This window comes from Candidozyma haemuli (assembly GCF_002926055.2).
Source record: "Candidozyma haemuli strain B11899 chromosome Unknown H_2014730914, whole genome shotgun sequence".
Taxonomy (NCBI): Eukaryota; Fungi; Ascomycota; class Pichiomycetes; order Serinales; family Metschnikowiaceae; genus Candidozyma; species Candidozyma haemuli.
The window spans coordinates 37,879-56,784 of NW_020289907.1; the positions used below are offsets into that span (position 1 = coordinate 37,879).

At 46.4% G+C, this 18,906-nt stretch overlaps 8 protein-coding genes across 8 annotated transcripts; 4 read left to right on the forward strand and 4 right to left on the reverse strand. All coding sequences in view use genetic code 12, as the record gives it.

The window, feature by feature from the left end:
* Positions 1 to 1,711: 1,711 nt before the first annotated feature.
* CXQ85_004564 (uncharacterized protein) lies at positions 1,712 to 3,700 on the forward strand (the record flags this gene model as incomplete). Its single annotated transcript, XM_025488178.1, has 1 exon — positions 1,712 to 3,700. The coding sequence occupies one exon, from the start codon at positions 1,712 to 1,714 to the stop codon at positions 3,698 to 3,700; it is 1,989 nt and encodes a 662-aa protein (XP_025342840.1).
* Positions 3,701 to 4,368: 668 nt separating this feature from the next.
* CXQ85_004565 (uncharacterized protein) lies at positions 4,369 to 6,363 on the forward strand (the record flags this gene model as incomplete). Its single annotated transcript, XM_025488179.1, has 1 exon — positions 4,369 to 6,363. The coding sequence occupies one exon, from the start codon at positions 4,369 to 4,371 to the stop codon at positions 6,361 to 6,363; it is 1,995 nt and encodes a 664-aa protein (XP_025342841.1).
* Positions 6,364 to 6,434: 71 nt separating this feature from the next.
* On the reverse strand, positions 6,435 to 7,571 carry CXQ85_004566 (triglyceride lipase; the record flags this gene model as incomplete). The annotated part of the gene is made up of 1 exon (XM_025488180.1): positions 6,435 to 7,571. One exon carries the CDS (start codon positions 7,569 to 7,571, stop codon positions 6,435 to 6,437), a length of 1,137 nt encoding a protein of 378 aa, XP_025342842.1.
* Positions 7,572 to 9,741: 2,170 nt separating this feature from the next.
* On the forward strand, positions 9,742 to 10,668 carry PAN6 (pantoate--beta-alanine ligase; the record flags this gene model as incomplete). The annotated part of the gene is made up of 1 exon (XM_025488181.1): positions 9,742 to 10,668. One exon carries the CDS (start codon positions 9,742 to 9,744, stop codon positions 10,666 to 10,668), a length of 927 nt encoding a protein of 308 aa, XP_025342843.1.
* A 156-nt stretch (positions 10,669 to 10,824) lies between these two features.
* CXQ85_004568 (DEAH-box RNA helicase) lies at positions 10,825 to 14,052 on the reverse strand (the record flags this gene model as incomplete). The annotated part of the gene is made up of 1 exon (XM_025488182.1): positions 10,825 to 14,052. One exon carries the CDS (start codon positions 14,050 to 14,052, stop codon positions 10,825 to 10,827), a length of 3,228 nt encoding a protein of 1,075 aa, XP_025342844.1.
* A 113-nt stretch (positions 14,053 to 14,165) lies between these two features.
* Positions 14,166 to 14,918, forward strand: CXQ85_004569 (uncharacterized protein; the record flags this gene model as incomplete). The annotated part of the gene is made up of 1 exon (XM_025488183.1): positions 14,166 to 14,918. One exon carries the CDS (start codon positions 14,166 to 14,168, stop codon positions 14,916 to 14,918), a length of 753 nt encoding a protein of 250 aa, XP_025342845.1.
* A 51-nt stretch (positions 14,919 to 14,969) lies between these two features.
* Positions 14,970 to 16,666, reverse strand: CXQ85_004570 (FG-nucleoporin; the record flags this gene model as incomplete). The annotated part of the gene is made up of 2 exons (XM_025488184.1): positions 14,970 to 14,981; positions 15,029 to 16,666. 2 exons carry the CDS (start codon positions 16,664 to 16,666, stop codon positions 14,970 to 14,972), a joined length of 1,650 nt encoding a protein of 549 aa, XP_025342846.1.
* Positions 16,667 to 17,824: 1,158 nt separating this feature from the next.
* On the reverse strand, positions 17,825 to 18,346 carry CXQ85_004571 (uncharacterized protein; the record flags this gene model as incomplete). The annotated part of the gene is made up of 1 exon (XM_025488185.1): positions 17,825 to 18,346. The coding sequence occupies one exon, from the start codon at positions 18,344 to 18,346 to the stop codon at positions 17,825 to 17,827; it is 522 nt and encodes a 173-aa protein (XP_025342847.1).
* Between the last annotated feature and the right edge of the window lie 560 nt (positions 18,347 to 18,906).

Genomic DNA, 18,906 nt, shown 5'->3' on the forward strand with positions numbered 1-18,906 from the left:
TATTGTCTTCTTGATAGACTTCACTTTTTTTTTTTTTTTTTTGAAGTTTTTCACGTCTGATTGAGCAACTTGATTATTTTATAGGAACACATAGACGTAACGGTTCCCAGACCGATCCGGAAACGTAGTTAGCCAAGCGCTGAGTGGTAAAAAATTGGAATCTTTACCAGGTAGGCTTAATAGGAAGATTAGAAAAAAATACCTGAAAACGTTTTGTCTAGATATCTAATTACCTTACTGCTTCTAGAAAGAACATGCCTGGTATAAATCACCATCCGACTCTAGTATCAAAACCACTAATACTCTCCAATCGGCACTTCAGCCACTATAACCGACACAACCTTCTCTTGCCATCCAGATCGGCTACTACCCGCCGAAGACATGTACGGTCTAGAGTCTAGACGGCTGCGTGGTTTGAATACCAAGAAAGAAGACACTGAAAGCAGGTTTATACCATCGCGTGACGTTAAACCAGATCTGGGAAAGGCTAAAAAGGTTAAATTTTGAAGTTTCAAGCTCGGCTGTTTCCGGATGAACCCTGAATGTCCAAAGGGTTGTGATTTGAAGGAGCCAGGGTAGGTACAGAGACGGTAGATGGGGCTTTGCTTAACCAGTGTAAGTGATGAGCCGGGAAACCAACTTTTTGATTTTCTTTAACTTTTCTAATATTTTCTATTTCTTCTTGTTATCGAACGATCCGGCCCTTGTTGGGCGGGTCTTCTCTTCGAGCCAATGCTCTTCCCAACATAAGCGCCTTTGCTTCAACCGCCTCACACACAAAAGAGTAACACCATCTGCCCCACATTAGCCGCCACAAAACCAACAGGGTAAGAAGAGTATGTTTTAATCTAGGATCTGGTTTAGGGCGGGCAGTTGTGTCATTCTAGAGGGAGCTCGTATTTCGAGGCGGTTCCAGCCGTAGCCAGTCACAACCAAAGCCAAGCAAAAAGTAGATTCTTTTAAAGCCTTAGCAGCCAATTGGAGGTATATTATACATGGCTCTACGGCACTGTCGTTGTACCAGCCCGTAGAACCGTTTTACGAGAAACAGGTAGCCAATGATAGCTGGAACATAGCCGAAGAAGGGGCTTTGACAGGCTTGGCGATGATTTGACAGAACCGTGCCAAGACTAGCGGTTCCCGATATTATACCATATCAAGCAGGTCATCTCTATTAATAACGGAAGACGACGAATTCCGTGGATATGGAAGGTTATCATTTGCAGCCTTATGTGGTGCGTGCACACAGCCGGCCTCTGAAGTGCGGCGTCCCACACCCAACAATGGCTCGAGACGCAGGCTAGTGCATATCGTGCAGACGGAGAAAAAGGGCCCACACACGGAGAATTCAAAACCATACCTCTTCATTTGCCAATACCTCTACTCTTCCGTACAACTTCCTATATGATCCGATCAGATATATCTGCGATCAGAAGTGCAGCAGAAGGTTAGCCTCTTCGGGAAGTTCGTACAGGCAGATCATCCGAAGACGGGCTCCAGGACATGGTTTCTGTGTTTCCCATTGGCTGCTAAAAACTGTCATTTACCAGTGTCAATGTCAAACTTGTCAGTGTCAAGCAAAAACATGCACGGACTCGTAAACCAGAATACCGACACGGTGATGGGACCAAGGTTCCCAACCGCTTTTTGCTCCTTTTTCAAAAGTATATAGCCGCCTGGTCTCGGCTTTGTGCAACCTCTACACTCCAATATGTCTGACGCTAAAATGGCTGCAAACCAGTCTTCTGATGGGGAGAAGGACGTTAGCAGGCTGTCTAGGGAATTAACACAGCAAGAAACTGCTTCTTCAGCGGCTTCTGATGACTTCAAGGTCTTGTCCAAATCGTTTGGTATCAGGAAGCAGGAGATCATGATGGACCAGCTTGATACCATCCCACTCAAGGCGTTCTACTTCTTTTCCATCTTTGTGGGAATGTACGTCTCCATGGTGGAAACAGACGTGTCCAGGGTTTTCATTGGTTATGCTACTAGCGACTATAAGAAGCATTCGCTCATGTCGACCATATCGCTTATTCGTCAAGTTGTCGCTGCCAGCTCTTTGCCAGCGTTTGCCAGATTATCTGACATTTTTGGTCGTTTTGAGCTCTTTTGCTTTGGCTTGGTTTTGCGTATTGTGGGCCTTGTGGTGATGTCACAGGCAGATACCGTGGAAAGGTACGCTGGAGGTATTGTTCTCTATGGTGCTGGCTTTGCAGGCGCCAGAATCTTGTTCCAGATCAGTGCTCAAGATGCTTCTTCGTTGAGGACAAGATTATTGGCCATTGCTATAATTGGCATGCCAACTATTATTTCTACATGGTCTAGTGGTGAAATTGTTGCTTCGGTATTGCACCGTTACAGTTGGAGATTTGGTATTGGCTTGTGGGCGTTTACGTTCCCTCTTTGCTGCATTCCTTTCTTATCATGTTTTATCTACATGAGATGGAAAGCTTCTAAGCTTCCCGAATGGAAGGCATTGTGCAAGGAAGAAAAAGAAAGCAGGGTTGAGCTTAACGCTGCTCAGGAAGTCAACAGACAATATATCCAAAATGGCGGTTCTAAATTCACTGGAAAACTCAAGATGGTATGGACATACTGCAAGTTCAAGGCCAACCAGACGTTCTGGGAAGTGGACATCTTGGCCTGTTTTTTCCTTGTGGCTATCTTTGGTTTCATTTTGGTGCCTATGACTTTAGCAGGCGGTACACATTCTGACTGGCAAAAGGCAGAAATCATCGCTCCTTTAGTAATTGGGTTCTGCCTTGTTCCAGTATTTGTTTTATGGGAAATGAAGTGGGCTAAAGTGCCTTTGGTACCGTTCCCATTATTAAAAGACCGTGGTGTTTGGGCAGGTCTTGCCATTGGTATCTTGAACACCTTTGCTTCGGGCATTCCAGGTGCTTACGCATACCCAGTTCTCTTGGTTGGAATGAACGCTTCTGAGGTTGTGGCTACACGTACGCCGCAATTGGCCATGTTCGTTTCTTCCATTGTGTTGCCTATTCTTGGATTGGTGATTGTCAAGGTTAAAAGAACCAAAGGGTTCATTCTTTTCGGTAACTGTATGCTTTTCGTTGCCATGGGTCTTTTCGTCCATTACAGAGGCGACAATGACGGATACCGTGCTAAGTACTTCAGAGACGGTCTTGCTGTGGCATTCTCTGTGGATGGTTTTGCGTCTGGGTTCTTTATGAGACCTGTGGGTGTTTCCATTCAATCTTGTACAAACTACGAGTACATGGCCACAGTGACAGCATTATTTGCAGCCATTTATAAAATCGGAGGCGCCTGTGGAACATGTGTTTCTGGAGCTATCTGGACACAGAAAATGTACCCTACAATCGTTGAAAAAATGGAGAAGTTGGGCGTCGACCCAGCATTGGCCAAACCGGCGTTCCAGTCTCCGTATAAGTTTGTGGAAAAGTACACATGGGGAACACCAGCCAGAAGAGCTGTGGTGCTTGCGTATGCCGAAGTGCAGAAACAACTCTGCATTGTCGCCATTTGTCTTTTGGTGCCTTTGCTTGTGTTTGTGTTCTTGTTGAGAGACCATAAACTAGGAGCAGTGATGTCGCTTGAAGACGTTGAAGACGTGGAAAAGGGCCAGCATGGAGCCGAGAGAAAGAAGGCTACTGTTGTCTATACCAACGACGACGACCCTATTTTCAGGCTTTGCAGAAAAATCGTGGGCAGAAAGTAATCCCCAAAAAAAGAACCTAAAATGTTAATAGTGAAAGAAACCTACTGGTTATGAATCGCATGTAGTGTTCATCAAGAGCAGATTAATTCGTGCAGCCACAAAGGCGCCCCCATTGTCCAACCTCCAAGCTTAAACCTTTTCAGCCAAGCGTTAAACCAATCAAAGCCTCGTAACCCTAATTAGATCTCATGTCTTCGTCTGATCAACACTCTGTTGGGTGTAACACCAAGTATCCGCCGCACGTTTGGCTGCAAACGCTATAGGTAACATTGCATGAATGCTGCTTCATTTGCGGCGCCAAAGCAGCACCAGAAGCTATTCTTACCATATCATTGGCTGTCTCTTGCCAGAATTCTCCGATTCTCCGTCTCGATGATCCGATCTGATAGCCCAGGCGACCCTTTTTAGCTGCTCATACAGCGCCAAGCTTCTGTTCCCGGGTTATGAAGACCCTGGGAGCTTTTCCATTGGCTCTTTAGCTTGCCTGTCACTGTCACTGTCACTGTCAACGCCTGAATAGACACTTATATGCGCCTGCATCACCGGGACGCTAATACCGACACGGCTTTTCAAAGATGCATACCCTAGGAAGCAGCTGGGGGCATGGAAAGATGGTCTATAAATGGAGGTGAAAATCCTGGCTTTTTTTTGTTCTTCAGCAGAAAAAAATGGCTTCTAAATGGAATCAGCATGTTCCTGACCAGGACCTCAAGAAAGAGACTGGCAGAGACTCCAACGAATTGACCAGACACGAAACCGTCTCTTCGTCAGACTCTGGCGACTCTCGTGTTTTGGGAAAGTCGTTTGGTATTAGAAAACAGGAGCTTATGATGGCCCAGCTTGACTCGGTGCCGCTTAAGTTTTTCCATTTTTTTGGTATTTTTATTGGTATGTATGTCTCCTTGATGGAGGCCAAATCCACCAATGTCTTTGTTGGTTATGCTACCAGTGAGTACAAACAGCACTCGCTCATGTCCACCATCCAGCTTATTAGACTGGTGGTTGCAGCCAGTTCGTTGCCTGCTTTTGCTAGATTGTCAGATATTTTTGGTCGTTTTGAGCTTTTCTGTTTTGGCTTGGTTTTGCGTATTGTTGGTCTTGTGGTGATGTCCCAGGCCACTTCTATTGATAAGTACGCTGGTGGTATTGTTCTTTACGGTGCTGGGTTCGCTGGTGCCAGAATCTTGTTCCAGATCAGTGCCCAGGATGCTTCTACTTTACGTACTAGATTGTTGGCCATTGCTGTGCTCAGTTTGCCTGTTGTCATTACTACCTGGTCCAGTGGAGAGGTTGTCAAGTCTTTGTTGGACCGTTACCACTGGAGTTTTGGTATTGGTTTGTGGGCTTTCACTTTCCCACTCTCGTGTGTGCCCTTCTTGTGCTCTTTCCTTTACTTGAAGTGGAAGGTCCACAAGCTTCCAGAATGGAAGAAGTTGTGTGAGGAGGAAAGGGATAGCCAGGTGGAAATGAAAGAAGCCCGTGAAGCTCACAAGAATACCATCGAAAACGGTGGTTCCAAGGTCAAGGCTAACCTCGTGTTGGCTTGGGAATACACCAAGTTCAGAACTGTCCAGACGTTCTGGCAGGTGGATATCGTTGCATGTTTCTTTATCATTGCCATCTTTGGTCTTATCTTGGTGCCCTTGACGTTGGCTGGCGGTGCTCATACCACTTGGCAGAAGGCTTCTACTATTGTCCCATTGGTCTTGGGATTCTGTCTTATTCCACTCTTTGTCTTGTGGGAAACCAAGTGGGCTAGGATTCCATTGATTCCATTCCCCTTGTTGAAAGACCGTGGTGTTTGGGCCGGTTTTGGTATTGGTGTGATGAACACTTTTGCTTCTGGTATCCCAGGTGCCTACGCTTACGCTGTGCTTTTGGTTGGAATGAACGCTTCCGAGGTCGTTGCTACTCGTACTCCCCAGTTGAGTGGTTTTGTTTCTGCTATAGTGTTGCCAATTCTTGGTTTGGTGATTGTCAAGGTTAAAAGAACCAAGGGCTTTATTCTTTTCGGTGTTTGCGTCTTGTTCGTTGCTATGGGCTTGTTTGTTCACTTCAGAGGTGATAACGATGGCGTTAGCGGTAAATACTTCAGAGATGGTCTTGCTGTTGCTTTTGCTATTGACGGTTTTGGTTCTGGTTTCTTCATGAGACCTGTTGGTGTGTCTATTCAGTCTTGTACCAACTACGAGTACATGGCCACTGTTACTGCCTTGTTTGCTGCTATTTACAACATTGGCGGTGCCTGTGCCAACTGTGTTTCCGGTGCCATTTGGACCCAGAGAATGTACCCTACTATAGTCAGCAAGATGAAGGAGTTGGGAGTTGATCCAGCCTTGGCCAAACCAGCCTACCAGGCTCCATACAAGTTTATTAAAAAGCACGAGTGGGGCACTCCAGCAAGAAGAGCCGTGGTTCTTGCCTATGCCGAGTTGCAAAGGCAGCTTTGTATCGTTGCCATCTGTCTTATTGTGCCTTTGCTTATCTTCACCTTGTTGTTGAGAGACCACAAGTTGGACGCTGTCCAGTCTCTTGAGGATATTGAAGATGTGGAAAAAGGTGCTGCTGGTGCCGAAAGAAAGAAGGGAACCGTCATTTACACCAACGACGACGACCCAATCTTCAATCTCTGCAAGAAGCTTGTGGGCAGAGGCCAAAAGTAAATAGTTGATAGGATTTCCAAACGGTTGATAAATGAATACTAATGTGAATTTTTAAATACGTGTAAACCAATTTAAAGCTTGGGACGAACAGTCTTGAAGTGGTATAAGCCTTCCACGTCGGCAGCGTCCATGTATTTCCACCATTCTTCAAAAATCTTCTTTCTGTCAGTGCCATACTTGACCTCAGGGAAGTTCTTTCTAGCCTCTTCAATAAACTTCACCCGCTTATCAATAAAGTCGCTCCATAACTTCACCAGCTCAAGAGGCTGCTCGCCATGAGTCAAATGGCCTCCCTTAGGCATATCAGCAGCTTCAATGAGATGCTCAGGAACCTGTTCTCTAATCCAGTCTACAGATTCACGAGGGGTCCACAAAGCGTCAGCGCCAGTGATATGGAAAAAGGGAATCTCAAGCTGGTCCAAAATAGCCATTCCCTTTTCAGCAGAGTAAGCCACACCACAGTAGGTAGCAATCTGGTGTCTCTTGTCTGCCTTGACTCTAACGGTACCGTCCTTTTCATGCACCAATTCGTCGTCAACGAAAAGGTCAAGCACGTTCTTATCCATGACATTGTAGAAAGACTTCTTCTTCAAGTGCTCATGGGCAGCTTCTATGTTAGGGTAGCTGTTCTCAATAAACTTACCCACCTTCTTCATACGGTTGAAGAACCAGTCGTTCATAAGCTGGTCATACTGGATCACAGGCTCAATAGAGATAATTGAATCAAAAAGCTGGGGTTCCATGTACCCAGCCCAAAGCACAGCAAAGCCTCCCATGGAGTGTCCAATAAGCACATTCCTGGACCACCCATTCTGCTCAAAGTCGCCAGTAGTACGAATCTCGTGCTTTACAACCTCAACCAAATCCTTCCCGCCATCGTTCCAGTCGGCAGTCCAGCCAATCTTCTCCCTATTAAGCTCAGCAGAGTCTCCATGGCTAAACGAGTCAACTGCAATCACCTTATCCACCTTCCAGCGAGGATTGCTCTGGCTCGCCTCGTAGAGCTTCTGAATGTGGTACGTCCAAGTACCTTTATTCATCCCAGAGCCATGGGCAAATATAAGGTTCACCTTGGTGACATCCTTAGCCACTGGAGTGGTTGGAGAGAACTTATTGTAGACTAGCTTGACGCGGTCGGTTGGCAAGATGGTGGAACCAGCGTTTCTTGGGTAGGCGCCGTCAGCAGTCTTCTTCTCGAGGGAAAACATGATAAATTACAAAGAAGAGAAATGAATTTAGAAGAAGAGTGGTAGATATATTGTACTGCGTGGGATATGCTTATGAAAATCAGACAGCGGAGTTAGCCCTAACGGGGCGGATAAGTCCGAAGAGAGCCTGAAAAGCTGGTATGTTGTTGGTGGAGAATCAAGCTAGACACTAATTTAATTCCCCCAGCGAATGCTTATCTCTGGCACGGTCCAGCTCGTCTTTTCGTCTCTCCAACCGTCTTTTCGCAGCCATTTGCACCCACTCCACAATGAAACGGTATCCGAGGTATCAGCGGGGCAACCGTTATTTCCATAAAGGAAACGTAGAGAATAATCGAACGTGACAGTGGCTGGTTCTGGGCGATTGAGGGGCAGAAACTTCCATGTGGATGGGCTGGAGGTATGTCCTCGGTGCGGTATACCCGTTAACTCCATGGCTGGATGAATAAGGTATGGGCCAAGGAATGGTTTTTAGAGGATGATATAAGGTTTGGGTGGAAGGGTTGTCGAAGGGCAGTTTGTAGTTTTTTGGTTTGTGGGTAAATAAGACAGGTTTGCTTAGTTACTTGGGTGAGCTGTCTCCACAGAACAACACTTTATCTATACAACGTCAGGCCTCGGTCAAAGAACGGAAAAACAGCAAAATAAGCGATGTTCTCCAAAATCAAACAAACGTGCATTGGGATGCGTTCGACTGTTATGTAATGCAAGTTCGTAACGACGCTGGAGGCAGCATAAAGACGATGCAAGGCGAAACAAGAGGATCCATAAATGAACAAGGGATCGTTTCAGTGGTAGATCCAGCCAATAATGCTAACCGATCCAAGTTGCAGAAACAGAGGTTGAAGTGTAAAATAATGGAAATAAAGCTGATCCCGGGTTTACTACGTTTTTAGTTACGGATCATGTGCTGGTACTATAGATTGAATGGGTTGCAGTTTAAGAGCATGAAGAAAGCTATTAAGGTTTCTGTAGATCCATGGATCGTGATCTGACGGTACATCTACGAGCAGCTGTAGATTGAGCGGAATTGAACCTTGGTGGATTCCCAATAGGTGAGATCGGAGGACTTGTTAGAGGAAGAGTAATGGCTTACAGGAAAACGTAATTGCGTGTTTTGGAAGAAGGCTGTGGGAAGAAATAGTTGTTTTGAAGGAACGGCCGGTAACAACTAATGGAATCCGAAAAATAAGTAGTTTTCAGTGTACAGTTAGTGGATCTTGATTAGACATTTTTTACATATTCTGTCAGGAAACCAGCTTAAGCCTTAGTTAGAAGTACTAATTGTAGTCTACCTCCTTAACCAACTTCTTTAATGAACCTTCTTTAATGAACCTTACCCTAACCCAAGCAGCTTAGGCAGTGCCCTATAAAGCTCGAAATCTTCATAGAAGGCTTAAAAGCCACACACGGGACTCTAGCCTTACTATCTCATCTACTTCCACCACTCCACCTCAACTACCTAATTCACCCAATTCACTCCACCAACTACCAACTCCCAACTACCAACTACGAGTCCATTCCAGCCACCACCAACCACCTTTTCTTCCTCGTCGTTTAGATGTCTCATCAGCTCAGTTACCTCGGTACTCCACAAAAAGGCCTTACCTATCCACCACCAGCTATCCACCTCCATAAATTAAATGACAGTAGTAGAAATCAGTAAATGCCTCTACTAAACAAAATCCAAACTAAATTCTCCTTATTTCCTCTTCCCCTTCTTCCCTTCACTTCATACAAATACCACCCTCTGTGCGGTCTCGGTCCGTTCGGTACCCCACAAAAAGCTGGTTATCACCGTCCACCAGAAACCCAAAAGCAGCTTGAAAAGGCAGCCAATATATACCTTCTCCTCGGTTTCTCCCTAAATCATCCAATTTTTCACCTCTTTTCTCGAAACCACCGTCTCTGTGGTCTTCAGTACTACATAGGAAAACCGTAACCAACCTTCTTCCACCTCCACCTCCACCACCACCACTTCCACCATCACTTTTGGTTCCTCCATCAAATAACCAACCCCTCCTGGCATCAACAACTGCCAAACCTCCACCTCCACCTCCATCCACCACCTCTCCACATCTTCTTCACCAGCCTTGGCATCTACTGGCCTTGACTCATCGCGAAAATCATCACCACTACTTTCCACCTTCCACCCTCCACCTTCCACCCCATGACTTCACTGTCTATTCCTATTCTTCGAACCGTGCTGCAGGTCAGGGCGTGGCGCCGCCAGTGCTTCTTCAATAAGGAGTCTGTGGGCTTCGTGCCAACTATGGGCGCTTTACATAAGGGCCACACTTACCTTGTGAACGAGAGTCTTGCCGAAAACGACCGTACGATAGTGCTGATTTTCGTCAACCCGTCGCAGTTTGCGCCTCATGAGGACTTGGACGCTTACCCGAGGACGCTAGATCGGGACTTGAAGGCGCTTGAGTCGCTAGGACGCCGTGTGGACGCGGTGTTCTTGCCTAAGGTGCTGGAGATGTTTCCTAGTGGGATTGTTTTGGACGTGAACAAGCAGAAGGGGGCTTTTGTGAATGTCTTGGGATGCTCTGAGCAGCTTGAGGGCACACAGAGACCGGCTTTCTTTAGAGGCGTGGCTACCATTGTCACTAAGCTTCTTAACGTGGTGAACCCTACGAATGCCTACTTTGGCCAGAAAGACGCCCAGCAGTGCGTTGTGGTGAAGAATCTAGTCAAGGATTTGCTTATGGATACGACCATTCGGGTGTGCCCAACGCTTAGGGAGCCTAACGGGCTTGCCATGTCTTCTAGAAACGAGTACTTATCGCCAGAGGCCAAGGACCAGTGCTCGCTCATCTACCAGGGTCTTTGTGCTGGTAAGGCTTACTATGAGAAGGAAGTTGCTTCTGGCAAGCCTGTTTCTGCTGAAGCTGTCGCTGGAGCTATCAAGGAAGTCTTCTCTACTATGCCTTCGGACTGGAAACTAGAGTACATCGCTGTGTCTCATCCAGAATCGCTTGAAGACCTAGAGACAATTAGTCTGGATGTCGGTGCAACCGTTTCTACGGCTGTCAGAGTGCCAAAGGCGGACGGCTCTGGTGTCGCTAGACTTATCGATAATGTCCAGCTTTAACGAGAAACGAATAACTTATAAAGGGGATCAAAAAAGGTAGAAAATAACCTACACCGTGCTAGAGTTGTCATGGCAACAACTAGACAAAAAAAAAAACCACTCGCTTCGGCTTGTCTATATTACATTATGAAAAGGTCCCGTCTGACATGTATATACCTAAAAACCCCGACGGACCCGAGGTACCACTTTCGTCTTTTCTGTAGCCTTCAGCGTATCTGGCTTTTTAGAGCGTTGTCTGTCCTCCTCTAGCCGTTTTTCCCAGTCATCCTTACCGACCAATGTAAAGTCCAACGACCCTTCAATCTGCTTTCTAACAGTAGCACTGACCCCATAAAAGATATGGCCATACTTGAGTAGCCATTCTGGCTCCACAGCAGTAACACATTGCATATACTCTTTGGTGGTAAGTACCAACTCGTCGTATACCACAAACGGAGGACTCAAGTCGCCTCCACCAGCCAATGCCGATGTAGGATGAAGGTACATGGTCATATATGTCTGGCGTAGATTGGCATACTCGACTTGGCCTCTGCCACCGCCCATCTTCACGAGCTTGGCCAGTTGCTGGAAGAAAGCTGCACAGAGACATTTTCTGATATCGCTGTCTGTTTTCGATTTGAGCACTGGAAACTGTTTCTTGTTCATGATAAGCATAATCTGGTTGTAGATATCTTTTGCACGAATGAGGGACCTGTAGTGAAGGAAGTTTCTAGTGCACCATAAGCTCAAACTGCCTTTCTTCTGCTTGGCTCTCTGTTCCCATTGTTCAAAGACATTCAACAAAGTCAAATGGTCCAGGTCTGCAATCAAGAATTTCTCTCTTGCGGAATCAGCATCATCTGCTCTTTCTTTTGGCCTGTAAAAGACGTTGGGAACAGAAAGCATCGAGACAATGATGATTATCTCCCTCGAACAGTGAAACTCTTCTTGAGTGGAGAGTAATATGAGCTTGGCGAGAGTTGGTTCCATTGGGAAAACATTAAGCTGTTCACCTAACAGCGTCAAAGAACCAACATTATCAAGAGCACCAATCGCCCAGAGATCATACAACGAACAGCTGAGCAAGTCTCGTGGAGGTGTATCCAAAAACGGAAACTGAAGAACATCGCTAACATGAAGCGACTTGAGCATCAACATAACTGAACTCAAGTTGGTACGCTGGATTTCTGGAATAGGCTGCACGTACATCTGAGAAGGTGCAGCTGCTCTATCAGTATAAAGCCTGTAAGCGATACCTGGGCCTGTTCTACCAGCACGACCGCTTCTTTGCTGTGCATTGGCCATGGAAATAGGCACCATTTGCAAAATATCCATTCCAAGCTTGGGGTTGAACACTTTCACCTTGACAAGACCACAATCCACGACGTACTTTATTCCGTCCACCGTCAAAGAAGTCTCAGCAATGTTGGTTGCAACAACGACTTTTCGGCGCTCTGCAGTCAGCTTGTTGAAGATCTTCTTTTGCACATCAGCAGGAAGGGTGGAGTATATCGGGTACACATCAAGCGGTGGAGGGTTCTCAAGCATATCTAGTTTCTCGTGGATCATTTCACAGGTGGCTTCAATATCTTCCTGACCTGTCATGAACACCAAAATATCTCCTTGCTGGCCCTGGTTCGCTAGGTGTATGGTTATAACCTGTTTAACTGCTGTATCGACATAGTCAGGACATGGCGATTTGGAGTAGAATGTCTCAACTGGGAAGGTTCTTCCGGGAATCACATACTGAGGAGCATCACCAAAGAACCTAGAGAATCTGTCAGCGTTCATGGTAGCACTGGTGACTATGAGCTTGAGATCTCTTCTTTTCCGTAGAAGCTGTCTGAAAAGACCAAGCAAAATGTCAGTGTTTAGGGTCCTCTCGTGCGCTTCATCCATGATAATGCATGAATACTGTTCTAGAGCAGAATCAGCAAGCATCTCACGAAGAAGAATACCTTCTGTCAAGTACTTGATCAATGTCTTTTGGGGACTTGTTCTGTCTTCGAATCTGATGGAGTAACCCACCTCTTCGCCAAGTTTGCATCCCATTTCTTCTGACACTCTTTTGGCCACCGACATGGCAGCCACACGTCTGGGTTGTGTACACCCAACAAGCAACCTTGAGCCGTGCTTATCTTTGCTTTTTGCGTACCCATCTTCACATAAAAACTGGGTAAGTTGTGTAGTCTTACCAGAACCAGTCTCACCAATGACCACCACAACCTGGTTTTCTGAAATAATTCTCATAAGATCGTCTCGGCATTTGTAGGCTGGAAGGGTCTTTCTTTGTTCTTGGATACTCTCAAAGGAAGCCTTTTCTTCGATTTCCTCCTCATTTTGTTTCTCCTCCTTCTCATCGTCTTTCTTAACCACAGAGGCCATACCGTCCTCGCCGGTTGCTCTTTCCTTTGCCTGCTGGGCTCTTTCTTTCTTGGCTTTTCTATCCTTAACGATGAAACTACCGTTCCGGGCTGTTTCTGCAAGCTCAGATGCTGGGTCTTTGACAGCGCTAACACTCGGTCCAGTGCTTCTGGACGTTTGAGTGCTCCCAAAATGAGGCCTTAAATCGCCCTCCGAGCCTTCCAAAAATGGCGGGATCAAGAAATGAGTCGTAATAGGTACTCTTTGAAGCTGGGCTTCTGAAGCATCATGGTCATAATCAATATACTCACCTGTAGCAGCGTCAAAACCACCGCCTGTCCGCTGAGCACCCTTCCTAGGCCGAGGTCGCTGTTTTGGCTTATAGTCCAAGTCCTCGTAGTCTTCCACATGTGCCTGGTGTGCCATATCCTCAGAAGCATACCATTCTCTGTCGTTTTCAATGCTAAACTCGTCGTCCTCGAGCCGATGAAACTCCTCGGTCTCCTGGACCAAAGCCTGGGCCTCCTTACGCTTCCTTTCAAGCTCTGCAAGCTCAGATAGACTCAAATGCTCTTCTTTCTTGACAGGCTCACGCTTAACAATATCTGGCTCCCTTTTCACCCCCACCTCATCTGCCGGCTCCTGCTTCAACCTCTGAGTATCTGCCTTCTTCAACTTCTTAAACTTCGGTTTCTTGGGCTCCCTATCCTTGGCCAGCAAGGAGGAGCCTTGATCAAGGTCCAAATCGTCATCCTCGTCGAAATTAAGCGCAAGTTTTGAAGTCTTCGCCTTTCTCGGTTTTTTCACCGGCGGGTCCGTAGCAACGTCCGTCGCCTTCGTATCTAGCGCCGCCAAGTTGTCATAAATGAATCTGTACACTGTCTTGGCCAAATCCTCTGGAAACCCTAGCGCCTTGGTCGACACCAAAAACTGCAGCTCCAGGCCTGCTTGCTTATATAGTCGAACCGCCGTTTCGGCTAGAGAGCTCGGGACGTCTCGATTGAGCCCACGTGAGAGCGTCTCTGTGAGAACCAGAAGCATGTACTTTGGGGTCTTGGTAGTAGGATGTTGGTGATGCTCATCTACACTCTGTGCAAGAAAAACACCAATCTACCCCATACTCTTTTTCCAGTCCGTGAAAAATCGACTTTACCATGTCGCTACTGGCCAGAGCGGCACTATACCTAAAACAGACAGTCTCGGCAAGGTACGCTTTTACTCCGGCACCGATTAATGCCCAGGAGGTGCGGTTTATACGGGACTGTTTTGGCAAGCTAGGAACGGTAGAGTACTTCAGTGTTGCCAAGACGAAACAGACAGAGGCACATTTGTTTGGGCAGCAAGTGACGGTGACGTTGAGTCCAGGCGACCAGCTCTCCCAGCTTGATCCTTTCGCTGGCATTGATCGAGATATACAGCCAACGGCTGGAGAGCTTCGACGGGAACAAGAGAAGCTAGCAGGGAGACTACGAAGGTTAATAGGGCTCCCGAGATATTCGTACATTGAAAATGATGGGCAGTATATGGATGGGCAGATCCACGTGCCGTTTAAACACGCTCTCATACCCGATGCATCACGTCTTATGAATCAGTATAGAATGAGTACCTCCACGGTCTCCTCGCCGTTTGTCTTCCTTGAGGAAGGCAACTATGACGACGTGGTCAGCAGCATACGGCACAATTTCCAGAAATACCATAAGATCCAACGGGTTTTCGTGGAAACAGGCTTACATGGCGTCAGTTTGGTTGGCGCAGAACGTCAGGACGTCTCTGTCAAGGTGGACGACAATGCGGTCGTCAGTGCCGAGGATATCATGGATTTGGATAAGGAGCTCGACATTCGGGAAACCAGAGCGAAGAACTCGACGTCTTACGGCTTCTTTCCTCCAGTCAAACCAAAAATCTAGTTTTGGGTAGCGATTTTCTTGTCCACAGTCTCCAAATCCTTCTGTAAAAGCTCATTGAGGTAACTGAGACCAACCTGCTGCTTGTATAATAACTTGGTCAACTGGTTGACAATCTGATCGATGTAGTTGTTGCCCTCAGCAACCAGAATAGCCGATCCCTCCTTTCCGTTCATGATGTCGTTCAATCCACCGTGTATACTACCAATAGATGATTCCAATTGCAACGAGAGGTCCTCGCTTCTTCCTTTGAGAATGGCAAGACGAGCGTAAAGATCGCTGAGTTTACCAACAGGGCCATTAGGATCGCTAAGTCTGGCATTCAATGTCTGGAACTGTTTGGAAATCTCCTCTTCCTCGGGTAGCAAAGGATATCCCTTGAGTTTGAGTATGGCAAGCACCGTAGCTAAGCGGAGGAGCCTGCGGGAAAGTTTTGTGTGTCTTGCTTTAGCTTTGAGGATTCTAGTTGTGTTGTCTAAATCATGCTTGGACGATAGCTGGGTTTGTTTTTCATTAATGTTGTTGAGCAAGATCCTTGATTTTGCAACATGGTCCAACTGTGTCTCTATTCTCTGCGACACGTCGCTGAACGAAGTCACTTTTATAGGGTAATGCTGAGAAGAAGGACGTTCAGACATGGCACTGTCCCAGTCCTCTGGCGATTCGTTTGCCGGCCTTGGTTGTTGCATGAGTGCATTGATTTCCTCTTGGTTGAATTTATTGTAGAAATGAGTCTTGAGAGCACACTTGGGCGAGTTTGGATCCCACTGCTCTTTCAACTTGATAAGCTGGTCATTAATAGGTGGTGTGTATGTTGACGATGACGAGGAAGGAGCTTGCTGGCTGGCAGCTTGTGAATTGGACAATGTAGGTAAACTCAACAAATTCGACTGCTGAGGTTTTTGCTGTTGTTGCGAGGACCATGAAAACGAAGGTTGGGCATTGTTAACTGTGCTACCGCCAAAAAGACTCGAGCCTGTGTTAGCGTTGGCGTTGCTTTGTTGAGAAGGAGGTGCTGAATTAGACTGGCCAAACAAGCCTCCACTTTGCTGGTTTTGTTGAGTGTTGCTTCCACCAAAAAGACCACCAGAAGACGAGGAAGGAGCTGAAGTGTTTGGTTTACCGAAAAGGCCACCAGAAGTGTTGCCTGTGTTGGTATTAGAGGAGCCGAACAACCCTCCACCAGCGCCAGAAGTGTTGCCAGCGCCAGTGTTCTGGTTGCTGCTTCCAAAAAGGCCTCCGCCACCGCCACTTGGAGCAGCGGGTTTACCAAAAAGCCCCCCACTGGTGTTTCCAGTGGTATTAGAAGAGCCTCCGCCAAAAAGACCTCCAGAGGTGTTGCCAGTATTCGACTGCTGCTGGTTAGACGCGGTATTCGAGCCTCCAAAGAGCCCTCCGCCAGTACCACCAGTATTCGACGAAGCACCACCAAAAAGACCACCGCCAGCAGGTTTGTTCTGGCCAAAAAGGTTCAGTGTTGACTGTGAGCCCTGGTTGGCATTGTTGCTTGAACCGAAAAGACCTCCAGATGGAGCTGCAGAGCCCGAAGAAGCGTTATTCTGGCCTCCAAACCCGCCAAATCCACCAGATCCACCAGTGTTTCCTGCACTACCAGGGTTGTTGTTGCTGGAGCCAAACAGAAACCCCGATCCGGAGTTGACGTTACCTGTAGACGCCAGAGAGCCAAAAGCAGGTTTCTGCTGGGAGGTGCCGAAAAGACCCGAGCCTCCTGAAGAGGAAGCACCAAACATTGAAGTTATATAAGCGGGCTGATGTGCGGGTGAAGCAGGTAAGTTGGCTTTTCAATGTGTAGTGAGAAATCTGGTAGCGTTTGTTTAGGCGATGTAGCGTGCCGCGCACGACCCTCCCAGTATGGGACGACAGTTGATGGTTTGGGTTCGTTTTGCTTGATTTTTTTGAGTTTATAGTTAATTGGGGGACTGGGGATGTAATTGGATGGGTGTGTTTGTTTTTCTGTCTTTTTATTGGAAGGTGTGGGTTTTGGGTGTAGCAACTTATTTTGCAGCCATATAAGCAGGTGGTTAGGCAGCAGTGGAAGAGGAAGTGCTATGGGTAGTTAAAAGGTTGCTTTTTTATTGGAATATTTGATGTTTATTCGGCGTGTGGTGGAAGCTGGAGTACTTTACTTTTATGCTATATATATCCATATATATATATATATATAGTGGTGTCTTGTATGGCTTCTGGTGCTCTCTGGAAGTGGTAACTGGCTGTGAGGAAGCATAACAATTGGTTAAGATTTCTATTTTGTGAATATGACGCAAACGAGTTGTATGTCTGCCATAAAAAGGCCTTTAAAGGACCTTTTTTTGTTTTGATATTTCTTCATTTCTATAAAGAAGGCTGCTTGACCCAGAATGAGCCTTTTGCAGCCAATAGAAAGACTGTAGGAAGCCAATGGCTTGATGGATCGTTTGCCAAAGAAATCTGGGTGATTCTCTTGTTTTTGAATTTTTTATCAAGTGTTGAAAGTTTTATTTATTGAAAAGAATGGGTGGATGTTTGTAAGTTTTTAACTTTTGAGGGAGAAGTACCATAATCATGGAAACTTCGAAATACTACATTAAAAAGAATTACCACAAAAATTGAAAAATAGACATGAAGTGAAAGAAAGTGATTGTAAGAGACCGAAACGGCTTCCTAGCTTCTGTTTCTCTTCAAATGCCTTTCCGGCGGATTCTACTATGATTACTTCAGTCAATGCAATCAGTTTATCCAATGCCTTCTAAGAAAAAGCAACACCATATTGGATCACCACTATTCGTTCCCTCCTTCTGGCCTTTTTACGTGCCCTTCGGGCCCGTCAAAAGCGCCCCTGCTACTACATCTTCCTCTCTGTATGATATTTGATTATGCAAGTAACTTATTTTCAACCACGTCCCCTGTGTCTAAGCGGACTCCTCCTGTTTACCCTTCAAGAAGGCCTGTGTCACGGCCTTATCCTGGCCAGTACCGGTGTAGATAGGGTTCTCCTTCAAGTGGATCTGCTCCTCTGGCTTGACGCCAGGCACCTTCTTCTCCAACTTCAATTTGTCAAACACACACTTGTTGAACAACTTTTCACTGGCTCTGCAGCCGCCCAACCTGTGGTTCTCCTGTTCAAGACATTCGTAGTGCAACTTGAATTCGTCGAAACAGTGCTTGTTCAAGTCCTGCAACACAGAAACCGCACATCTAGTGACTCTTCTGCCCTCCTTCAAACACTCAACGGTACCGCCGTTCTTCTCGTCTTTACACAACATGAAATCGTCATTATATGGCTTACATCTGGCGCCAATGAAGAATGCAGCACTTAAGAGTGGAGCTGAGGTCGCACCCACCTCTTCAACGTCTGGAACGTCCTTGGGCATTGGGTTCTCGTCGACATTTTCCCATTTCTTGTCGCCGTAGAAAAACTTTCCGAACCCCATATTTGATGTCTATGTTGTAGGGGATGCTGTCCTTCTCTAATGTCCTGATATCGGTTTCTCTTAGTTTTTCTTAATCTGGTTCGCGGTCGTGCGCGTACCGCTTTTCTCTCCCATAGTTAACCTTGTCTTACTTAGCCAATTCGTCGCCGCGTGGTTGGTTCCTGTGGTTACGCGGGCTCTGCGTTACTCTGAGCACTAACAAATGGATGGTGGAGCCAGTCAGATGGATTGGCCTGGAAATTGGAGTAGAGATCAAATTGACTTCTAAGCCTGATCAAACTCTATTCAGCGGCTTTTCAGGAAAAATTTAGTGGGTCGTTCGTAGTTTGAGGTGTTCATCTGGCGAGCATGAGGAGCCTACCTTTTGCAGCCATTAAATTCTTCAAGTGACTGAAAATCTTCAAAAACAGTTGGAAGGGAAACGACCAGCTAATAGGACGTCAGGTATGCCTGGGAAGTCGCCATTTAAATCCAATTGAGGAGTTTCCACCCACAAACCTCGTGAACCATATACAACGTAATTGCAACAAACGACTGGTCAATTGACTTCCAGAACTATC